General features: G+C 36.9%; 1 protein-coding gene across 1 annotated transcript; it reads right to left on the bottom strand.

The window, feature by feature from the left end:
* Positions 1-264: 264 nt before the first annotated feature.
* LOC115711584 (DExH-box ATP-dependent RNA helicase DExH3) lies at positions 265-19,894 on the bottom strand. The gene is made up of 19 exons (XM_030639947.2): positions 19,204-19,894; positions 18,763-18,917; positions 18,576-18,663; positions 18,180-18,425; positions 18,001-18,096; positions 16,060-16,248; positions 15,680-15,839; positions 15,185-15,315; positions 14,663-14,836; positions 14,316-14,588; positions 11,823-12,017; positions 3,743-3,946; positions 3,179-3,248; positions 2,920-3,068; positions 2,493-2,801; positions 2,138-2,197; positions 1,841-1,993; positions 1,639-1,749; positions 265-1,421 (listed from the first exon to the last, which is right to left on the bottom strand). The coding sequence occupies exons 1-19, from the start codon at positions 19,612-19,614 to the stop codon at positions 930-932; spliced, it is 3,666 nt and encodes a 1,221-aa protein (XP_030495807.2). The 5' UTR covers positions 19,615-19,894; the 3' UTR covers positions 265-929.
* Between the last annotated feature and the right edge of the window lie 1,250 nt (positions 19,895-21,144).

Genomic DNA, 21,144 nt, shown 5'->3' with positions numbered 1-21,144 from the left:
ATCATTTAATATTCTCAATATTAAATATTATTGTTTAATCAAAGAAAAAAAAAATCCTAACAATAACCGAAATGACTATAATAAATAAGAAAATTAGTATTGTTGGAAGATCCATCAAATCAAATGGTTTATGATATCATACAAAGTTATAAATAACCAGAAAAAGATCATAACTATAATGATGAGTACATGGTTTTTGTTAGCGTGAAAATAAAAATAAAACCATAAGAATAGAGGGAGAAATAAAAGTATAAGAATAAGAAAAGAATAAAAATAGAAATTAAATAGAATAAAATTTAAAATGTATAAAAAAAATTATTAAATTTTTTCTTATATTACATCAAAATAATATCTCCTTCCATTTCAAAATAGAATAGTCATTCCACCAAAATGGTAGAAAAAACCTTCTATTGAAATAATATGCAGCCAAACAAAAAAAAAAAATAGAATGAAAATCACTTCCTTTCCATTCCATTTCATTACCTCCAAGTAACGCCACCTAATATTATTACTATATACTAAAGTTAAGAAGCTACCTAATACAGTAAGAAAATCAATCGATCCCTCACCCCATGCAACTGAAAAACAAAATGTCAAAAGTATGCGACTTCAACGGGAAGTGATAAAAAGATTCTCCATCTTCTGCCGGCAAAGATGGTAGTATATCATCTCTTTCCCCCCAAATAATACTGATTCCTATACCCTCTTGAAGAATGTAATGCAATTCAAACCTAGCAAACAAACACAAGGGTTTGATTTGCTTGCCATCTTATGGCTGCAGCTACCATCAGCATTACCTGAACCAATTTGACAAAGACGAATTTTCCCTCACATTGGTCCCCTGAAACCAGTAATCTCAAGCATATAGTATCAAGGATCAAGTATATCGTATCATTCTTTGACCATTCTTATTTTCTTCCATTTAACATTTAGCCCCACTTGGCATCTTGAAAAGACTTCCTATTCTGACTTTTCTTTTTGCTGGTCTTCTTCAAGAGCATCGACATGTGATCCACATTTGAGGAGGAGGAATGGTTCTCCCCCTGTAACCATAGCAAAGCCTGGGAGGCTGCATCTTTCTCCGCAAGTTTCTTACTGCTGCAAGGACTCCCCGCAAAATCTAACCCATTGAAGATGACAGTTGAACGGAACTGATTATTTTTCAATTGTTTTGTCTTGTAAGTGGGTGATTCATGTCCAGCTCTGGCTAACAATGTCTGCAGATGATTTTTGGAATTATTACCACCCGAACCATTGTTACTTCCTTTTACAACAGGTGGTATCTCTTTTTTTGCCTTTTTAGGGGTTGGTATCTGGCGACCAAAGACGAATTTTCCCTCACATTGGTCCCCTGAAACCAGTAATCTCAAAGCAGAAAGGAGCTCAGGATGAGATTGTATATCTAGCTTTGGATCCAGGAGCTGCATAGATGGAAAACATCAACACATTAACGTCGTGACACAAATGCAAAGAACCATAAGAATGATATAGAATAGAAAATAGTCAGCTATTAATTAATGCTGTCACGAGAGGTTGGATGGGTCTGCACTTTTGTAAGTGGTTCGGGGTTCAAGTCCCCGTGTATGTATGTATATCGTATAATAAGGAGGGGAAAAAAAAAGAAAGAATTCAACATACCTTCATCTGAATAAGTTCATCGAGCTCCTTCTTCAAATAGATGTATGTTTCCGCTAGGGCAGGTTTCATAAAAAATTCCAAGTATCCTCCTAACATTTTTAGATGCCCATCCTATTAAATCAAGTGTAGTATTAATATTGTGTATGAGCAAAAGAACATTTAATAATTGGAGTAAATGTAGAAACAAAGCTAGGGAACGTACTAGGCCACCCCTAGTGATGCTCCCTCCAAATAGAAGAAGCACAGAATCAGAGACGGCAGTTGAATCTCGGAGGAAAACCGAGTTTACTTTCACCTTTTCATTGAAAACTAACCATGGATATGGTATCTTCGGTACCCCAGCATTCACAGAATTCTATTTGATGGAAGTTCATTATTTAACACAGAAAAAATAAGAAATTGTATCGTGTTTAACAGTCAGTAAACACATCCACTCACATACAACCATATGTAAGAACATCATATAAACCATATAATTAGTAGAAGACAACAAACTTACCGAATATAAAAGCACTTGGCCATCCTCCATTGTCTTTAGCACTATTGATCTTTCTTTGTTCTGTGAAAAATAAAAAAAAACCATTATATATATGTACTCCCATGAAGAAAACATCCACCATCAAAACAGATGGGAAATACAAAATAGTAATAAAAACAGTGACAATTTACATAAATTTCATTATGACAATTCCCAACATAAAATTCACTTTGGAACTTTTGTGTACAGTGATTTAAGTTACATAAGAACAAACTAGAGGAGCGCAGCAAGTTAAATGACAAAGAAAGAGAGACAACTTTATTTTATACACTCTGAACAAAGCCATACAAGATCAAACACATGCAACTCAACTTACCATAACAGAGCATAACCCAGGGAACAAGCCTGCACAAATGATTGCACGGATAAGATGCTCATCATGGCTCCATGTGTTACAGCTTTCTCTATCGCGATCAACCAGACCAGTATCCTTCAGCAAATAAAAGAACTGTTTCCGAAGAGAGTCAATTGCTTTTAAAGTTTGTGCAGAAAGAAAATTTCGCCAGCAATACTCATAACCAGATTGCTCTCTTTCAGCTTCTTTCCAACCCTCATAGGCGCGAACCAGTGCCAGATGATCACTGTACTCACGAGCTGAGAACTGAGCTTTTGCTGACTCTGCTAACTGAAAAATGTAAAAAAAAAAAAAAGAACAGAAGAAACAAACAATAAATAAATTCAAACTATTGTACAACAGCAAATACTGAGTTAAAAAATGTGAAAATAAATCATAGCATTCTTACATCCTTCTTGTCAAAAGGCATCAAGAATGGATCTCTGGAACTAAGGCCCGCGACAACAGTCATTACAGGATCGAGACAGTTAAAAATAGCCCCTAATATGAGCATCTTTCCAAGTTTAGGCTCAACTGGAAGCATTGACAGATTGTGTCCTGTAAAGTACCAAATCATTGGTTTTCAAAAATAGAAGAATAGTATTACAATAACACAGCTGCAAAATTAAAAGGCATTTGTAACTGTAATAACAGTACAATTTCCTCACCTAAACTTGTTAGATTTTCATCTTCATCCAAGGCTCCAATGATCTTCAAATATTCAACAGCATTTTGAACCTGCAAAGAGAAACAGTAACGTAAATTCCTTTGTAGAAGAACATGAGTAGAGATATCTGAAAAAAAAAAAAAAAAAAAAATCAAGGTAATTAAATGATATACACAACAGTAGTGATACATGAAAAAGCCTCAGGTATTAAATCTGGAAAATCACAAATCTAGCATTCAAGAAGCTAGAAAACTCTCCAACGGAATAGCTCAAATATAATATTCCAAGATAAGTTTCTCCTCACACCCACAGCACTATAACTACTAACATTTTCCCCAATCCCGAGGCCTAAAAAATTTCTGGACTAAAACCAAAAATACCCCTCAAGCAGCAGAAAAAGAAGTTCGTAGTAAGATATAAAATGACAACAGACCTGCCTAAGTGGCTTTACAGTGAACCTGATAGGAGACATATCATTTAAAAACAAGAAAGCTGAAAATCAAACTTTAGAAAGGAGATATCAAGCTATCTTCTCAACAGGTGGTAGTTCTATACTGAAACATACTGATAAAGGTTCTGGAGGTTGCAGGGCCTTAGATAGAAACTCGGAAATACTTCCAAGCCGTAAGCTCTTGATTTGCAAACACAGGGATTGCAATGGCGTTCTCAAAAGCTCCGGTAGCTGGTAATCAGAAAACGCATCATAAACACATCTTGGATATAGATGGTAACACTCTCCTGGCTGAACACGACCGGCTCTTCCCCTTCTCTACAAAACAGAAATATTATTTTGGTAAGTTTAATGTTATCACTATCAGATATTGTACAACTATAGGAAAAACAACGAAACTCATAGAGAACTTTATAGAGTAAAATAACAATACTAGTATAGTATGGTAGAAAAATCTTTTTTCTACCATAATTGATAGAGGAAACACCGTAAAGAACAATTCAAAAGGTTTTGGGCCGATACAATATCTAATTGATAGAGGAAGCACCGTAAAGATCAATTCGCAAGATTTTGGGCCGATACAATAAGAACTGCTTATTTATATCATGATATGACATAAAAGTTACGGATCAACTAAAAAATAGATGAAAAACACATACAGATTTGAGAGAGTTGATCAATTTAAATTGAAAGTTCGATGTAAAAGAAAGCGCTGGGAAAAAAAACCAATGAAAGTTCCTCCAACTGCAACATTGTTAAAATACATATTTTATAATATGTTACGGTCATAGGCATAACTTAGTCGCACTACATCTCTCTTCACAAAGAGGAGGTCCCAAGTTCGAATTCAAAACAAAAATATTATATTTAATATGCTGAAGGTATAATTTGCTATATCAAGTATTAGAAAAGAAAAAACCATTGTTTATGGAATCAATCAATGCAACCTCATTTCTGAGGTCAAGAAAGAAAAAACCATTTCATTAATATATTCCTCCCCATATACACTGCACCTTAAGTGCACAGTGCACTCACAAACAAACATGAGCACTGCAAACGGATAGGCCTTAGATAAATAAAAAAGGGTATATGGGTCATTGTAATGGGGTATTAAGATAGTATATATATGAGAGCATTAGAAGGTATTTGGGGGTAGAGAATTGTTTGGTTAAGTAAGCATTAGCTCTTAGGAGAGAGCTAGGTTTCTTGAATACCCAACGAACAAGACTATTTTCTTTTACCAATATATCAGCTACTATATTCCATAGTTACTTCTGTTTGGCTCTATTTCCTCTATTCTGCTACTGTTTATACCAAAATGTTAGGAAATTCCTATCAAATGGTTCAGAGCGCGTTGATCCAGCGACCCTGAAGAACTCGAAGCTCACTTTTCACGGCGATGATCCATTAGCGTAGGTCACTAGCATTGAAGAGTATTTTTGATATCATTGGCGTTCAATTGCTACAGCCGAATTGAAGATGATCCATACGATATGTTGATATGAAGGCTCTATGATAGAGTTCTGGACTCGGATTTGAGAAGGTTGCAATGTTGCTGCCGGACATTCCAGAAACCTTTCTTCGTGATATCTTCTTCGAGAATTTGTCGGCGGAGATGGCGACTAAGGTACGGGACCACAGGCCTAAGACCTTGGTGGATGTTCTGGCCAAGGCATTGATCGTCGAAGAGCAAATGAAATTGCAACGCCAGACTTGCAATGTTTAAAGAGATGAGTCGAGGAATGAAAGAAAACTAACCAATGGCGGTCTTATTAATTTGCACGGAGTCGAAGACTTACAGCAACAGAGTTATGCGATTTCCTTTGGGGAAGAACTTGATAACCGTGAGGGAAAAGCATTGTGATGGGAATGAACCTCCTCCCATTCCACCTTGCTCGGACCTCCAGGAATCGCACCAACGGGCGACCCAAATTAGAATCGCTTGTAGATTTGAGAAGCTCCAAAGAGGTGGTGATGAACTTGTGAAAGCGACATCCTCGGGTGATAATAAGACATTTGTTGACAGATGGGAAATAAAATCACATCAATTAGTTTCCTAATTTTGTGTTGTTTCATATTTTAAGGGATTTTTCCTTATTCTGTATTAAATATATTGTCTTTATTTGATTTGTAAATACTCTATATAAGATGAGCTCTAGGTTGTACAAAGAACACAGAAAAGAAATATAATAAAAATATTATTTCTCTTCATTCTTTATGGTATCAGAGCAGGTTTCCTTTCCTCTATTCAGTCTAGCCAACTCTGTCCATTCAGGCAGCCCACTCTAGCCACCTCTGTCCAGCAGCCATCTCTGTCCAGCACAGCTCCAGCCACCTCTGTCCAGTTCAACCTCAGTCTTTTCTCTCTTTTGATTGTATTTTTTTCCTTTCTCAGTTTTTTTTTTTTGCTTTGAACTCTGTCCATTCAGTTTTTTTTCTGTCCAGTTCAGCCACCCTCAACCTCAATCTTTTCTCTCTTTTGATTGTTTTTTTTTCCTTTCTCAGTTTTTTTTTGCTTTGAACTCTGTCCATTCAGTTTTTTTTTTCTGTCCAGTTTTTTTTTCTAGTTTCCCTCTCTTTTTTTTTTTTTTAAAAAAAAAGGAAAAAACAAACAACTAGTCAAAGTCCAGATCTATCTCTGCCCTCCTTTTCTCTAGAAATGTCAACCAGTGAGGAAATTAATTCTCAGACCACCACAGAAACTACAACTCAGTCCATAAACTATGACAGCAACTCTCTTCATATCACAGCCCATAAACTTGATGGAAAAAATTATCTGCAATGGGCACAATCAGTCAAACTTGTCATTTGTGGACGTGGGAAACTTGGGTACATCACTGGTGATCTCCCTGCACCATCTCCAACAGACACCACACACAAGGTATGGCAAGCTGAAAATTCTATTGTTCTTGCATGGCTAATTAATTCGATGGAACCAAAAATTAGCCGCAAATATCTATTCTTTAAGACTGCCAAGGAGGTTTGGGATGCTGCCCGAAAAATGTACTCTGATCTTGGTAATGCTTCTCAGATTTTCGAAATTCGCACCAAGCTTAAAGAGATTAAGCAAGGTAATCAAACTGTTACTCAATATTTTTCGGACTTACAAGATCTGTGGCAGGAGCTGGATTTGTATCTGGATACTACACCACTGTGTGCGAAATGTACCACCATTCAGCGACAACAATTGGAAAAAGAGCGGGTCTTTGAGTTTCTTACTGGGTTAAACAACAACCTTGATGAAGTAAGAGGTCGTTTGGTTGGTCGTTCTCCATTTCCCGACACTGAAGAAGCATTCTCTGAGGTTAGACGTGAAGAAGCACGTCGTCGTGTTATGCTCACAACTCCTGATGTGTCACCCATTGAAAGTTCTGCTCTTGTCTCAAAGTCTGGACCACTACCATCTGGCAAATCGAACCCTGATCCGCGGCCTAATCGTAAGGGTGATCGACCTTGGTGTGATCATTGCCAGCGTCACGGACATACTCGATCCACTTGTTGGGAAATTCATGGTAAACCACCAAACTGGACTCCTCGTCGCCAACATGACAAAAAAGTCTACCACACTCAGACTGAAAGCAGTACTAATGCCCCTTCATTCAGTAAGGAACAACTTGAACATTTATACACACTCCTCAGTCAATCTTCTATGACATCCAAATCTGGTTCCGAGTCTCATAGTGCCTCAGTTGCACACTCTGGTAATTTCTTTTCTGCTTGCCAAACACCATGGGTCATAAATTCTGGAGCAACTGATCACATGACAGGTTTACCTCATTTGTTTGATTCTTATTGTCCATGTTCTACTACATCTAGTGTCAAGATTGCAGATGGTTCTTATTCACCTATTGTTGGAGTTGGCACCATTAAATTATCTACTGATTTAATTCTTAAATCAGTACTTTATGTTCCATCATTAAAATGCAATCTAATCTCTGTTCACAAATTAACTTCTGATAATAGATGTCTTGCTAAATTTGTGTCCAATTCGTGTCAATTTCAGGATCTTTCATCGGGGAGGATGATTGGCAGTGCTAGGATTCGTGATGGCCTTTATTTCTTTCAACATCCAATAAAAGAGAAGCAACTTTCCTTGCATTGTTTGACTTCGAGTTCGATTTCTGTTTCTGATTCAAATTTTCAAACTATTATGTTATGGCATTGTCGACTTGGGCATCCTAGTTTTTTATATTTAAAACATTTGTTTCCTTCTTTGTTTATTAATAAAAACGTATCTGATTTTCAATGTGATGTTTGTCAATTTGCTAAGCATACTCGTGTTTCATACCCTCAAAGAATGTATACACCATCTAGCCCTTTCTCTCTTGTTCATAGTGATCTATGGGGACCTTCAAAAATCACTACCTCTTCTGGTAAGCGATGGTTTATTAAATTCATTGACGACCACACACGAGTCACTTGGGTCTATCTACTTAAGCATAAATCTGAAACTTGTCAGGTCTTCCAAAACTTTCACAAAATGATCCAAACACAATTTCGAACACCTATTCAACTTTATTGTGATAATCAATCCACCATCAGCATTGCTCATAACCCTGTACATCATGACCGAACTAAGCATGTAGAGGTGGATCGTCACTTCATTAAAGAAAAAATTGATCAAGAGATTATCAGCATTAGATATGTCCATACAGATCAACAACTAGCTGATATTCTCACAAAAGGGTTATCTGAACGAGTCTTTGATTTCCTAGTTAACAAGCTTGGACTCATCAATATCTATAGTCCAGCTTGAGGGGGAGTGTTGACAGATGGGAAATAAAATCACATCAATTAGTTTCCTAATTTTGTGTTGTTTCATATTTTAAGGGATTTTTCCTTATTCTGTATTAAATATATTGTCTTTATTTGATTTGTAAATACTCTATATAAGATGAGCTCTAGGTTGTACAAAGAACACAGAAAAGAAATATAATAAAAATATTATTTCTCTTCATTCTTTAACATTGGAAATGATGTCAATGAATAGCCAACAGTGGTAGACGTCGCCGGAGAGGATCCTATGCCGGCGTCGGTGTCAATCGAGGAAGGGAAGAAGTTGTTGTCGGTGTTGAGGAAGATGCCGGTGCTGATCAAGGAGGAGTTGAGCTGGCCGATTACCAAACTAGTCGCACCGGGGGCTGACCGATCAAAGAGGGCGGATTGGAGAAGACGAATCAATAATACAAATCTAATCTTCCAACAACCCTATGAAGGCAGGCCCAATTCTTAGAGTTATTATTCAAATCCGAACCACAAGAGTACAAATAATATAATGGATCACTTAATGTTTTTTCCCACTAGAACTAGAGCATTAAAATCCTACCAGGTAAGACTCGAGCCCAATCCATTCAATCGGGGAAGGGAAGAAGTTGTCCTCGATGTTGAGGACGATGTCGGTGTTGATCAAGGAGGAGTTGAGCGGGCCGATTACCAAACTAGTTGCACCTAGGGCTGACTGATCAAAGAGAGCGGATTGGAGAAGACGAATCAATAATACTTGGTTGACAAATTTGATCTTCCAACCCTATGAAGGCATGCCCAATTCCTAGAGTTATTATTCAAATCTGACCCACAAGAGTACAAATAATATAATGGATCACTTAATGTTTTTTCCCACTGGAACTAGAGCATTAAAATCCTATGAGACAAGACTCAAGCCCAATCCATTTAATCTCAATTTAGAGTGTGCCCACTCAAGCGAGAAATACTTAATGTGGCTCATGGGTTGATGCAATGGGACCCTGGTAAAGCCCATTTACATGTTTTTTATGGGCGTGGACATTACAAAAGAAAGCAAGTGTTAATTAATGAGCAACCCCACGTGATCTTTTCTCCCACACAACCCTGCTTCTTCATTTACGATTTCATCCCTTTTTTCTCCGTTCATTCATTGCAGAAGAATATTTTTTAGACTTTTTTTCTAGGCTTCAATTTTAATGGCAGAAATAAAATTGATGCAACAACTATTTCAATCTCATCACAATATCCTTATTTGACTTAGACAAAAGAGAATTCAAGAAGGTTTTAATTTTGAGAGAGAAAATCAAGAATTTCTTGTTCATGGGGACAGTTTACTCTGAGCGATTGGATATGGAAGACGGAAATGCTCAAATTCTTTGGGTGGATTTTTGATAGAGGGAGCAAACACACCAAAAAACAGCATGAATCAAAGCTTCCCAAGAACAATCAACTCACAATTTTGGGGTGGATATTTTAAGCTTTCATTTGGTTGCAAGGGATTATGCTATTGCTGGGTTGTTGAAAAAAGATGGCCAACAAATTTATGAGCATTTACTCTGTGGTTCAGTCACCAGAAAACAGATGGAAAAGTCGAACCACTAGGTTTTTGATAGAGGAAGAATAAAGGTACTGTCTCAACCTACAACGGAAGGAAATATGACTTTGCTCAGTTGGTTTTTTGAGCGAGGTCAACTTGCCGAAAGTTGGTGTTTCTCTCACAACTTGAACAATACTCATTTGCTGGCTTGGTTCTTTGACAGAGGACGAGTCAAGATCTGCGATGTTAGCTTAATGTTCTTCACCTTAAGGAGAAGGTGAATTTCGCGCGGCCGGTATTGATAGGCCTTAGATAAATAAAAAGGGTATATGGGTCATTGTAGTGAGGTATTAAGATAGTATATATATGAGAGCATTAGAAGGGATTTAGGGGTAGAGAATTGTTTGGTTAAGAGAGCATTAGCTCTTGGGAGAGAGTTGGTATTGAAAGTGAAAACTCGTCAGCCAAATTGTAGCAGGAAAATAGAAATTTGGATGTAAGACCTAGAACAAAGATGGAGATCTCAAAATATGAAAACTTAAAGAAAAGAGTAGAATAGCTATGGAGAAAGAAAGTAGTGTGTATTTCTCTAGGTCAAGAGTTACAATGATTTTCCAACCCACCTCTTCTCACTTCTAAGAATGGAGTATTTATAGGCTCCAATGGTCTTGATTACACTTGTGATTCCCAAAAGACAAGTTGGCCTTATGTGGTTGTAGGTTGCAGGTGCAGGAGGTGGTCTTGCGCCGTGTACCGTCGGGTGTTAAGTGGTCCCGAGTTGCAAGGGTAGTGGTTGTAGAGTACCTGTTGTCGTCGAGATGTCAGGGGTTGCAGGTGGCATCTCTCCACTACTTGTACCCTCTTGCCATCTAGCCACGACGAGGACTTGGTCGTACTCGGTCTCGTACCTCTTCGCGCGCATGTTTTGTCCTTTGATTCCTTTCTCAACGATCTTCTCTTCAACCCTTAGGTAAGTCTAGTCTTCATTTCTCTTCTGCATCTTCTCCTTCTTTCACCCATTCTCATCACTCACTCGCAACCTCACCCCACTTGACTCCCCAACTCGCAACCTCACCCACTCGCATGTCACCCCACTCGCAACCTCACTCCCCCCACTCCCCACTCCCAACCTCACTCCCACACACCATGCCCAAAAGGCTCCGCCACTCGCCCAAACGCTCCACCACTCGTACAAGGGCTCCTCCACTCGCACACCCCACTCACACACTTCAGTGGTCTTAGTGTTTTGGCCATAACCTTTTCGATATATGTCAAAATTGGACGATTCAAAATGCTTTGAAATGATAAGAAAGAGATCTATGAATTTTATGTTGATGACAAGATCTAATTCTAAACGCATCATTATGAAAATCCTCCAACAATTTCCACTTAGTAAGTTAGTCTTACTTACTCTACTCGTGCCCGCCAACCTCCATCGAAAATACCTCAAACAACCACATATGCATGGACCTTTTAAAATCTTCATGGAGTGATGTCTCCTCCTTTGTGCTTTCCCAACTTACCCAACACTTTGCTTGCAGGCGACCATGAGACCGGTCTCCGAAATGCTTGGACAAGTCTCCGAGAATCGTAATTGCCAATTCTTGGAGTTAACACCGGGTTAACCGTTGACTAATCTCGAAGGTTAGCTTTGCTAATTTTTGGGGTTAACAGTTGGGTCTCTCGAATACCCAGCAAACTTGTTCAAACTATTTTCTACTACCAATATATCAGCTACTAGTTTCCATAATTACTTCTGTTTGGCTCTATTTTCTTCCATTTTGTTACTGTTTATACCAAAATGTTAGGAAACTCCTATCACAGACATGAAACAGAAAAAATAGAGCTCGTACCACAAATCATACAGGCAAAGTATCAAATATAATTTTGTAAACAGAAGTCTTAGTGTCTTACTTGTCGTGCAGCAGCCTTTGAAATCCAAGATGGAAGCAAACAAGGGGTGTTATTTAGTGCATCATAAGATGTCTCTTTTGCTTTACCACAGTCAACCACAAAAACAACATCATTAATAGTGATGCTAGTCTCAGCCATGTTCGTAGCAAGTACAATTTTCCTCACTCCATCTTCTGGCTTATCGAAAATTAATTTCTGTTTGCAAAAATTGATAGGGTGACAAAGAAATATCTATATTAGTAAACATACAATCAATAAAATTAATGATTACAAATTACCTTTTTTCTGTTAAATATTGAAAAGAGCAAAAATATAAGAAAAAAGAGGATAAGGTATAAAAAAAACGCATAAAATACAATCTGAAACAAATGCACAAGTATCTTCGAATCCGCCACTTAAAACCCAAAGCGAAGCAAAGAACTTAATTCTCTCACAGAGAAAACAAGTTTGACAAGACCCGAACGCAGCAGCTAAGTAAACTCAACAGAACAATAGCCAAAACAAGAACAATAGCAGAAAAATAGAGAGAACTTGTGTATAGATTGATATTAGAACAGAGACAATTTCCCTAGGCATTAAATAGGCCTAAGACTCCATGATGCAGAGAAATAACCTCTTAATTCTTGCACGACTCTCCCACTCCCTAAACTCGCCAATTTATACTATTCTATTCCCACTCAAACATTATCCTTCACCACAATGACTTAACTACCCTTTATTTCAATTGACCATACACACTCTGCGTTTGGCTCAACTTTATGCATGAAATTGCATGGCCATAGCTAATAAGAAAATGAGATCTCTTGACAACAGACAAATAACTATTCCACGTACAAGAATCTAGCAATGCAGAGGAGCTTTATGCCACAAAGAAAAGTACAGCTACCCTCACATTCAATGTTGATGTACCCTCCCATTCAATGTTTTAATAATGAAATTCTTTTTTCACACAAATCCTAATCCAAACGGGCAAAGTTAAAAACAGAATAATGTCCAGATATATCTAAATATACAAAAGTTCTACATGGTGCACTCCTAACCAAACTGTAACAGTGAGAAAAGACTAACTCATTCAAAACTAACAAAAAAAAATGTGAAAGTGAGAATTTGCATTACCTTGACTACTCCCTATAATCTAACAGAATTTGTCTAATTTAATAGGCAAAACCCTTGAAAAATTGAATTCATCAAATATTGGGAAAAAAAAATGGTAAACGCTTCACATATGGTGACAAGAATGCTCCAAAACCATTAGGGTGTGTTTGGAAGTAACTGTGTAATTACTAGGGTGGTAGTTACACCAATAGTAATTACACTATATTTTAATGTGTGTTTGACTATAAAATGGTAATTACATATGAATTCTTAATATTTTATTTGGCAAAACAAATAGTAATTACACAGGTTAATAATATTTTTTAGTAGTTAAAGTTTGAAATGGAAAGTTTTTAGTAATTACACTTAATTCTCATGGGACCATGATAATTGGAGAGTGTAAATGGAACCCCTCAATTACCTTTAATTACACAGTTACAGTGTAATTACATGGTCAGACAAACATGTCAAATTGTGTAATTACCTTCAATTACACACAAATCCAATTACATCGTGACTTTCCAAACGCACCCTTACTCAAATTATCTGTACGTTCAAGACAAAAATGCAAGCCTCAAGCCAAAACTCAAAATTTTGTGCTAAATTTAGCTCAAAAAAAAAAAAAACTTGTGGCCCAATATTTACAATTGCAGTCCAATGCATAATATGTGAAAAAAAAAAAAAAAAAAAAAAAAAGTTAATTATTATTGATGGTTATAGAAATTTGGAGAAAATATTTTGTATATAATTTTTGTGCGTAGAACTGAACAATATATAGACTTTACCTAATAAACTGCATAAATATACATAATTGATCCTAATTGATTCTATTCCTACAAATAAGGGAAAAATAATTACAAATCAACTGTTACTGCTATTCACAATATACAAAAATTATTATTCTTTTTATTGTCAAAATTAAAGTAACATGGCAAATAAAGAATCTAGTGTTTTATAATAATAATGAATCATAATAAGTAATGGCACTATACTAAATAAAAGAGCAAAATTCATTGTGGGCCAAATTTGGCAAAACTTATAGCATGTACCAAATTAGACACATATATTAGAACACCACTGGAGTTGTGTTTTTTGAAGTGTGCTAAAATATAATACACCACCTTTTTAGCACTTAGAGTAAGATATGCTCTAAGCAATTACTTTAATTAAATCTAATATACACCTAGACACAACTAAAACACATACTAACATGTTGACAAAGGAAAAAAAAAATATGATATAGCAAATCTCACTGCATATCAGGATATTCTTGTGAAATGATGCTGATAAATTTGAAAAGTTCAAATTATTGAAGAGTTTTTATAGAACATTTCAATATAATATAACTACGTTCGTTGGGTAAGTAGTAAATAATTATGTAATATTAAAAAAAAACACCTGTTCATTACTGGGCATCGAACCATGACATGCTAGCAGCAATACCCTGCTAGGATCTCCCAAGAGAGGATGTGACTGAAGCTGATCCTTCAAAGAGTTAATGTCATCCCAGCCAGTCATAAAAACTAAAATAGCACCAGGCCTTTCTTTCCGGATAATGTGACAAAGCACGCACTCAATAAGGTTAAATCCAATTGAGTCAGGATTCCAAACAGATAAGGACTCTCGAGTCTTTGGATTATAGTCCCTAAAATCAGCAGCTTCAAGTGCGTCCTGCTCACAAGCATATAAACAATTATACCTAAGAACCGAAATAAAAACTAGCCAGAGTTTAAAATTTATTATACCTCAACCGAAGACGCAATCTGGCTCTTTCTTTTTCCTACAGATTGAGCCTGCTTTTGCATTTTCCACGACTTTTCTTGCCCATAATCATCAATTTGATTATATTGAGTTAACCGATATCCCGTAATTTCCAAAATGTTCTCCAGAAAAAGTGCTCGAACCGGGTACGTAAAACCCTAAAAAAATATGACAAACATCCCCATATAAAGAATTCAATCTTCCTTGTTTTAATTCATTGCATGGCAATCAAAATTTGATGGAAGGGAGGAATAAAATCAACAAAAGGTCCTAAGTTGGGGCTCACTGGCATGCACAAAAAAACTGCCAGGAAAACAAAAACTTTGAACGAGAAAAAACAATTGCAGACAAACAATAGCAAGCAAGTCTTGGACATTGAAGGTACTCTACTTTTTATGATAATATTATACTTGGGAACTTCATCAGTCTGGTCTATAATAAAAAATTGAGTCACAAATCCCTAACTACAAAATTACAGAAAATGGCATAAAATCTTTAAAACTTACAGGAATATGCATTGTTGGAGCACCACCAAAGAAAGAAGAGAAAAGCTCCGCATTAAGAGTTGCACTCATCAAAATTAATCTTAGCTCTGGTCGACGAGGAAGAAGTTCTTTCAGAACAATAAGAAGAAAATCTGGAAAATTGAAAAATTATAATAATAAATCACGTGAAAAAATACCAGTACACAAAAACCTTACATTTGGTTAGAGTAACGACAATGAACTAGAAATGCGAGTATGAATAGAAATAGGAATGGAATAAAATTTGATATGAGTAAAAAAATTAACAAAAAAGTTTTTTAAAAAATAATATTGTACTTGGGAATGGTCTCTTTTACCCATTTTCGGAACGAATAGACATTCCACTGAAATGGTGCCCATTCAGTTAGAATAGCATTTTAATGCCTTAGATTGAAACCAAACAAAGGAATGGATTGAAAGGGATTCCTTTCCATTCCTTTCTCCACAACCAACCACATAAATGAATTCTAAAACTACCTTCATTCATTCCACGTTCATGAATTTCATCAACAATTACATGTGTAACGCCTTTCAAGGTTCTATCAACAAGCAATCTCCTCAACAATATGCCAGTTGTGCAGAAAAGAAGTCGAGTGTCCCTGCCTTTCATTCCTTCCAGACGAACTTTATAACCCACCTTTTTCAAGAGAGAGAGAACATATAAATATATGTGTGTATACATATATATTTGATAAGAGTACATAAATTAAATATATATATATATACATAGTACACAGTATGTATAAAAACAAAGACTATAACGAAAAGTAAATCATAAGAAAACCAAAAAAAAATATATCTAATGAAACTTTGAGAACAGATTCTGTTATATTTATAAGGGAGGTTATGAAACTCACAGATTCCCCCAATGCCTCTCCTCTTTCTGCAGCAACTCTTTCAGAGACAGACATGGCTGATATCCGCCGAGGTTGTGTACATATAATATTACAGAAAGCACCGCGAGCAGCTTCAATCTCAGATTCTAAAATGTACTGAGGAAGCTGTGTAGTTTTACCGCAGCCAGTTTCACCTGAAACAACAACAACCTACCCAAAACAAAAATCAGAAAGAGCTTTCTCTATTTTGTATGGATTTAGCCACATTTAAGCTACACACACACTTCACAGACCTAACAATTTCAGAATGGAAAGAAACCTCTTACTTAGATCTACATGTTTGAGATGTTGATTTACTTGGTTAACAAGAAAATTAACCAGTCTCTATAAAATATTTGGGCATGCGAAATGACACAGAAAGAAAAGAACCTCTCTTAAAGATGATGAAAAAGAATGACCAAAATGTTAGAGAGTTGATAATGATAATTATTACTTGGAACCTAAGATAAGTCCCCTCCAGTGAAAAGAGATTATTTTTGCAAAACACAGAAGTCAATTGGCTGTAATCTAAAAGCCTCTCCAAAATATCCTTGGCTCAAGCCTCCCGTTCCTACAAACTTGCTCTTGGCCTCCCATTAATAAAAAGTTAAATACGAAACAGACTTCAAGCACCCCATAATCCATTTCCTCCACTTCCTCTCAAAATTAACAAAGTGCAGTAACCTCCACTCCAAAAAAAAAAAAAAACGCACGCCTATTCAAAATACACTTTTAATACCACCCTGCATATTTAAAATCCACTTTGAATACCACCCCCCTTCTTTTTCCAGCGTCTATATTCCTCTACCACTTCATTGGCAATCAATGGCACATCCATTATTTGTTTTCCCAGCAGAAAAGCACATTGTGTTTCTGAAATTGTCTCACTCAAAACATATCTTAATCTCATGGAAAGGGCTTTGGATATGACTTTGTAAAGAACTGTTACCAAAGAAATTGGCCTAAAGCCTTTAATCTTACAAGAAGTTGCTTCTTTTAAAATTTTGGAAATGAATGTGTGTCTCCTTAGTAATTCAATTCACCACCCCACTCTCTTTAAATTCAGTGAATATCACCATCGTACTTAAAAACAGCTCTTCTAATTTCATCCTCTTAAAAAGGCCTTTCCAACTGAATAGACAGGATTTGAGAGTATCCCTCCACTCCAGTCCCTCAAAACTGACAAATGTATCTTGGACTGACTGGTACAAGGATCTGAATTAGCCCACAGTTTCCTCCTCAATCTCATTCTCTATCTAAAACGGCTTCGTCATTTCGCTCAATATTTGAGACAATGTTTTTTGCTTTTCTAGCATTCATTAGACTGAAAAAATCTTGTATTCCCATCTCCCTCCTTGGGTTATTGTAAATCTAAGTGCTTGTTCCTCTCTAAATATCATTTGGGACAATTCACCTTTTCGCTTCTCCCTCTCTTCTTTTAAGACTTAATTCCATCCTCCACTATGTTCACACTATCTAGCTGCTTTATTCTTTCTCATTCAACTGCCACTTTCGATATTATATCAACTGGTTGAGCTAGTTATTTACTTGGGAATTGGCGTACATGGTTGCAAATTTATCTATTATAATATCTTTACTCTCGTTTCATCTAGATATAATCAAACCATGTTTCTTATCTGAAAAGAAAATGGAAAAGCAGCAATGAACAAAAGAATCTTATATCAATTACTAGCTCAACCAGTTGTACTGAAATTTCTCCATGCACAGATGATCAGAAAATATAATATAAACATAGCCCAGTGTAAATCAAATGATAAACAATTTATTTTTATTGTTGAGTAACAGGATTGCACCTTAAGAGCTAATCTCTTAAGCTACTCTTCACTTCTGGGTGAGAAAGCATATAAATGTAAAAACAATAAACCATGATCAATCAATCAAAATATCATAAACATGGCAGACCTGATTTTCTGATATAACTTTTAGCAATGCCTCCCTCTCTTTATAGGCTGGAAGACTTTTACGAAGTTCAAGCATCTTCTGACCTTCAGGAGATTCCTATATAAAAAAAGCTAAAATAAATGAGGAGCTAAGTCCATGTAATATGAAAAGACAATAAAAGAGAAGGAAGTACAAGTGACCTGCCATTTTTGCTGCTGATCAAGCATGTTCAAACTTTTCTGTCGAAGGATTTTTTCCATAGCAACACTAAAACGGCCTGATGGCTCCTGCTGCTCATTAAACCTCTCATCAGAGACAATGCTATCCCTGCTACTTGATCTTGACAATAAATTATCTGATAAACCTTCCCTGCTGCTTGACTTTCGAGAATGATGAGCTCTAAGATGATAGTCTACTTCTGACTGAAGTCCATATGGTATTATCACCTAAATATGATTTTGAAATGAGTAACTGATGGTAATAAAGTAAAATACAGAACTCAACATCATCATCAACATAACCCTTTTCAATAAAAAAAAAAAGACAGTAATATAAGAAACTCAGTGGGTCAACTTCACAGAGAATCGCAATAATACCTCTCTCTGTGGGCGCTTAGTATCTAAATCTGATCGGTAGTTTGGTAGAGGGGCTTTACTAAAGACTACTACTTTGGAATATTGACGGCTGCAAATATTAAATAAAAGATTAAACAAGTATTTGAATAAATGACATAATATAAGGAAGTGAACAGGAACAGGTTTAGACGCTTAGAAACAAACATACCAGTATAAACCCATTCTGGCTGCCAATGCCGAAAGTTGATCAAAATCACGCCTGTCTTTCTTCTCTCTTGAAACCACTTCTTGCTCATTCTCATTACGGAGCAACATGGTTAACTTCCATCTCCATTCATCAATGTTATCAAGGGTTGAACCACACTAAATCATGAACACAACTTAGATCATTTTACAATGTACATGCTAGAGAAAAACCACTTAAATTATCTAGAAGAACATCAAGAGGTACTATCATATTCCAGAAAGATAACGAAAGCAAGAGAACTAAAACACAATACATCACTTCAGAGCTACAATCCCATCAACATTATGATAATATACTCCAACGTTATAAAAACATTTATCTTATAGATATAAGAATTCAGACAACAATTAATCAATGTTTGAAATTACAGAACCAACAAAATGGATAGACAAAAAAACTAACCGCTTCTTTCCTAGAAGACCCTAATTCGCGGTCGGAATCCTCACTGCTCGACACATCCTGATAAGCATAACGGCCGTAATTCAGACTCTGCTGCTGCCAAAACGGCAGCGTAGCAGCCCCTTTATGCCGGTGGCGCTGCCGCCTCTGACCCCCATCCACCTCAACGGTCCCGGAAGAAGACAAGCATGTCAGTTCTCGACAGGACAAGTGACGCGGCGCCCGGTAAACATTCCAGAAGCCAACATTATGAGTACGGTAGGTCCGGTGCCTGGCGAAGAATCCCAGCAACAGATGAGGTTTAACTGCAATAGTTTTGTTGTGGGTCTTGAAAAGAGCCAGAGAACTGGTGGTGGTAGTGGGTCCGAGAGACATGGTTCTGATATAGCCGTGAAAGAGAGTCGAACAGGGCATGATGGTTCTGGTTCAACCAGGGTTTAGAGGGTTTATGAATATGTTTATATGTGATGATATGTGTTTCTCTGTCTTTTTCAATCGAAGGGAAATAAAATGAAGAGTTTCATTTCTTTTATATGAAATGACTCTCCCTCTCTCCTCTCTCTCTCTCACTATCCCTTTCTCCTGCAAATATATAACGATTAAGAAAAGGGGTAAGAAGGTTTCATTGTTCTGCAACTTCTAAAGGGGCGAGGTAGTGAAGTATGAAAGGAAGACTAGTTGGCGATGTGGAAAAATTATCATCATTTTTTTTTTTGTTAATTAGTATTCTTTATTGAAGGAAAACAAACTTAATAGCCACAAAGGGAGGCTACTTCCCTACCAACACCAACAAACTGGATTCTCCCTATACGAGCCCTACGGGCAAGGAGATCCGCTAGACCATTAGCATTGCGATTGATACAGATAAAAACTACTAATTCAAACTGTTTTGTCATAGAAATACATTCCTTAAAAACTGAATAACTACCCCACCTAGTTGGGAACTGATCTGTCTGTAACCCACGTATTGCCTCAGCACAATCCGATTCAATAGCAATCTTTGACCATCCTTGAGATGCTGCAGTAGAGTGAGCCAGTGAGATGGCTGCTAACTCCCCTTCCACCACACTGTGGACTTGCCTGAAATCAAGGGCCACTATAGAATTGTTCCAGTTATCTTCATGTTTTTCAATCGCAGCAATGCCTGCTACAGAGTCGCTCACTGATGCGTCAACTTGGAACACCGGTATGTCGTGATTTCCCATTTGAGGGAGTGTTGAGATTGAAGAAGGAGGATTGTAATCTGTCTCCTGTTCCCTTAGAGAGAATTCTTGCGCTCTGTAATGACACTCCTTTGTCAGCATAGGGATATCCCAGGGAGTGTATTCATGTACAATCTTGTTACGCCAAAACCACAGCACTTCCACGATGCACACAGCGAACACCTTTAAATCATGGTCCTCCAGATCCACCCACCATTTCACAAAGTCCATGATGCTTATCCAGCCCATCTGGTCTACCCGCATTCCCCATTTACTTTTGAACCAGATTCCGCGAGTAATGTTACATTTAGCAATTAGATGCATCATATCTTCTGTTTCTTCCTGGCAGAAAACACAGGCTCTGTTATGGTTCTTGAGAAATCTGAGTCTACCAAAGGTTGGGACGCAGTCTGCCATCACTTTCCATATGAGAAGTAAGAGGCGCGGATGAATCTTCGATTTCCAAATTTGCATCCAAATCGGATTGGTCCCCAAGAACCTATCATGTTGATATAACCAATAGGCACTTTTGACAGAAAACTTCCCAGACTTAGCCGCTTTCCAAAACAACATGTCATTTCCTTCCCGAAGTGGTTTAATGTTGAGTATAGTCACTGCCATATCATGATCAAAACATGTTCTTATAAGTTCTTCATTCCACTGCCTTGTGCCTTCCATGAACAGATTAGAAACCTTATGGAAAGCATGAATTCTGTTGTAGCTGAAACTATCCTTAACTTCT

The sequence above is a fragment of the Cannabis sativa genome, chromosome 3 (assembly GCF_029168945.1).
Source record: "Cannabis sativa cultivar Pink pepper isolate KNU-18-1 chromosome 3, ASM2916894v1, whole genome shotgun sequence".
Classification (NCBI taxonomy): Eukaryota; Viridiplantae; Streptophyta; class Magnoliopsida; order Rosales; family Cannabaceae; genus Cannabis; species Cannabis sativa.
The sequence above is the reverse complement of the archived record's forward strand: the minus strand, read 5'-3'. Positions and strand labels throughout refer to the sequence as shown.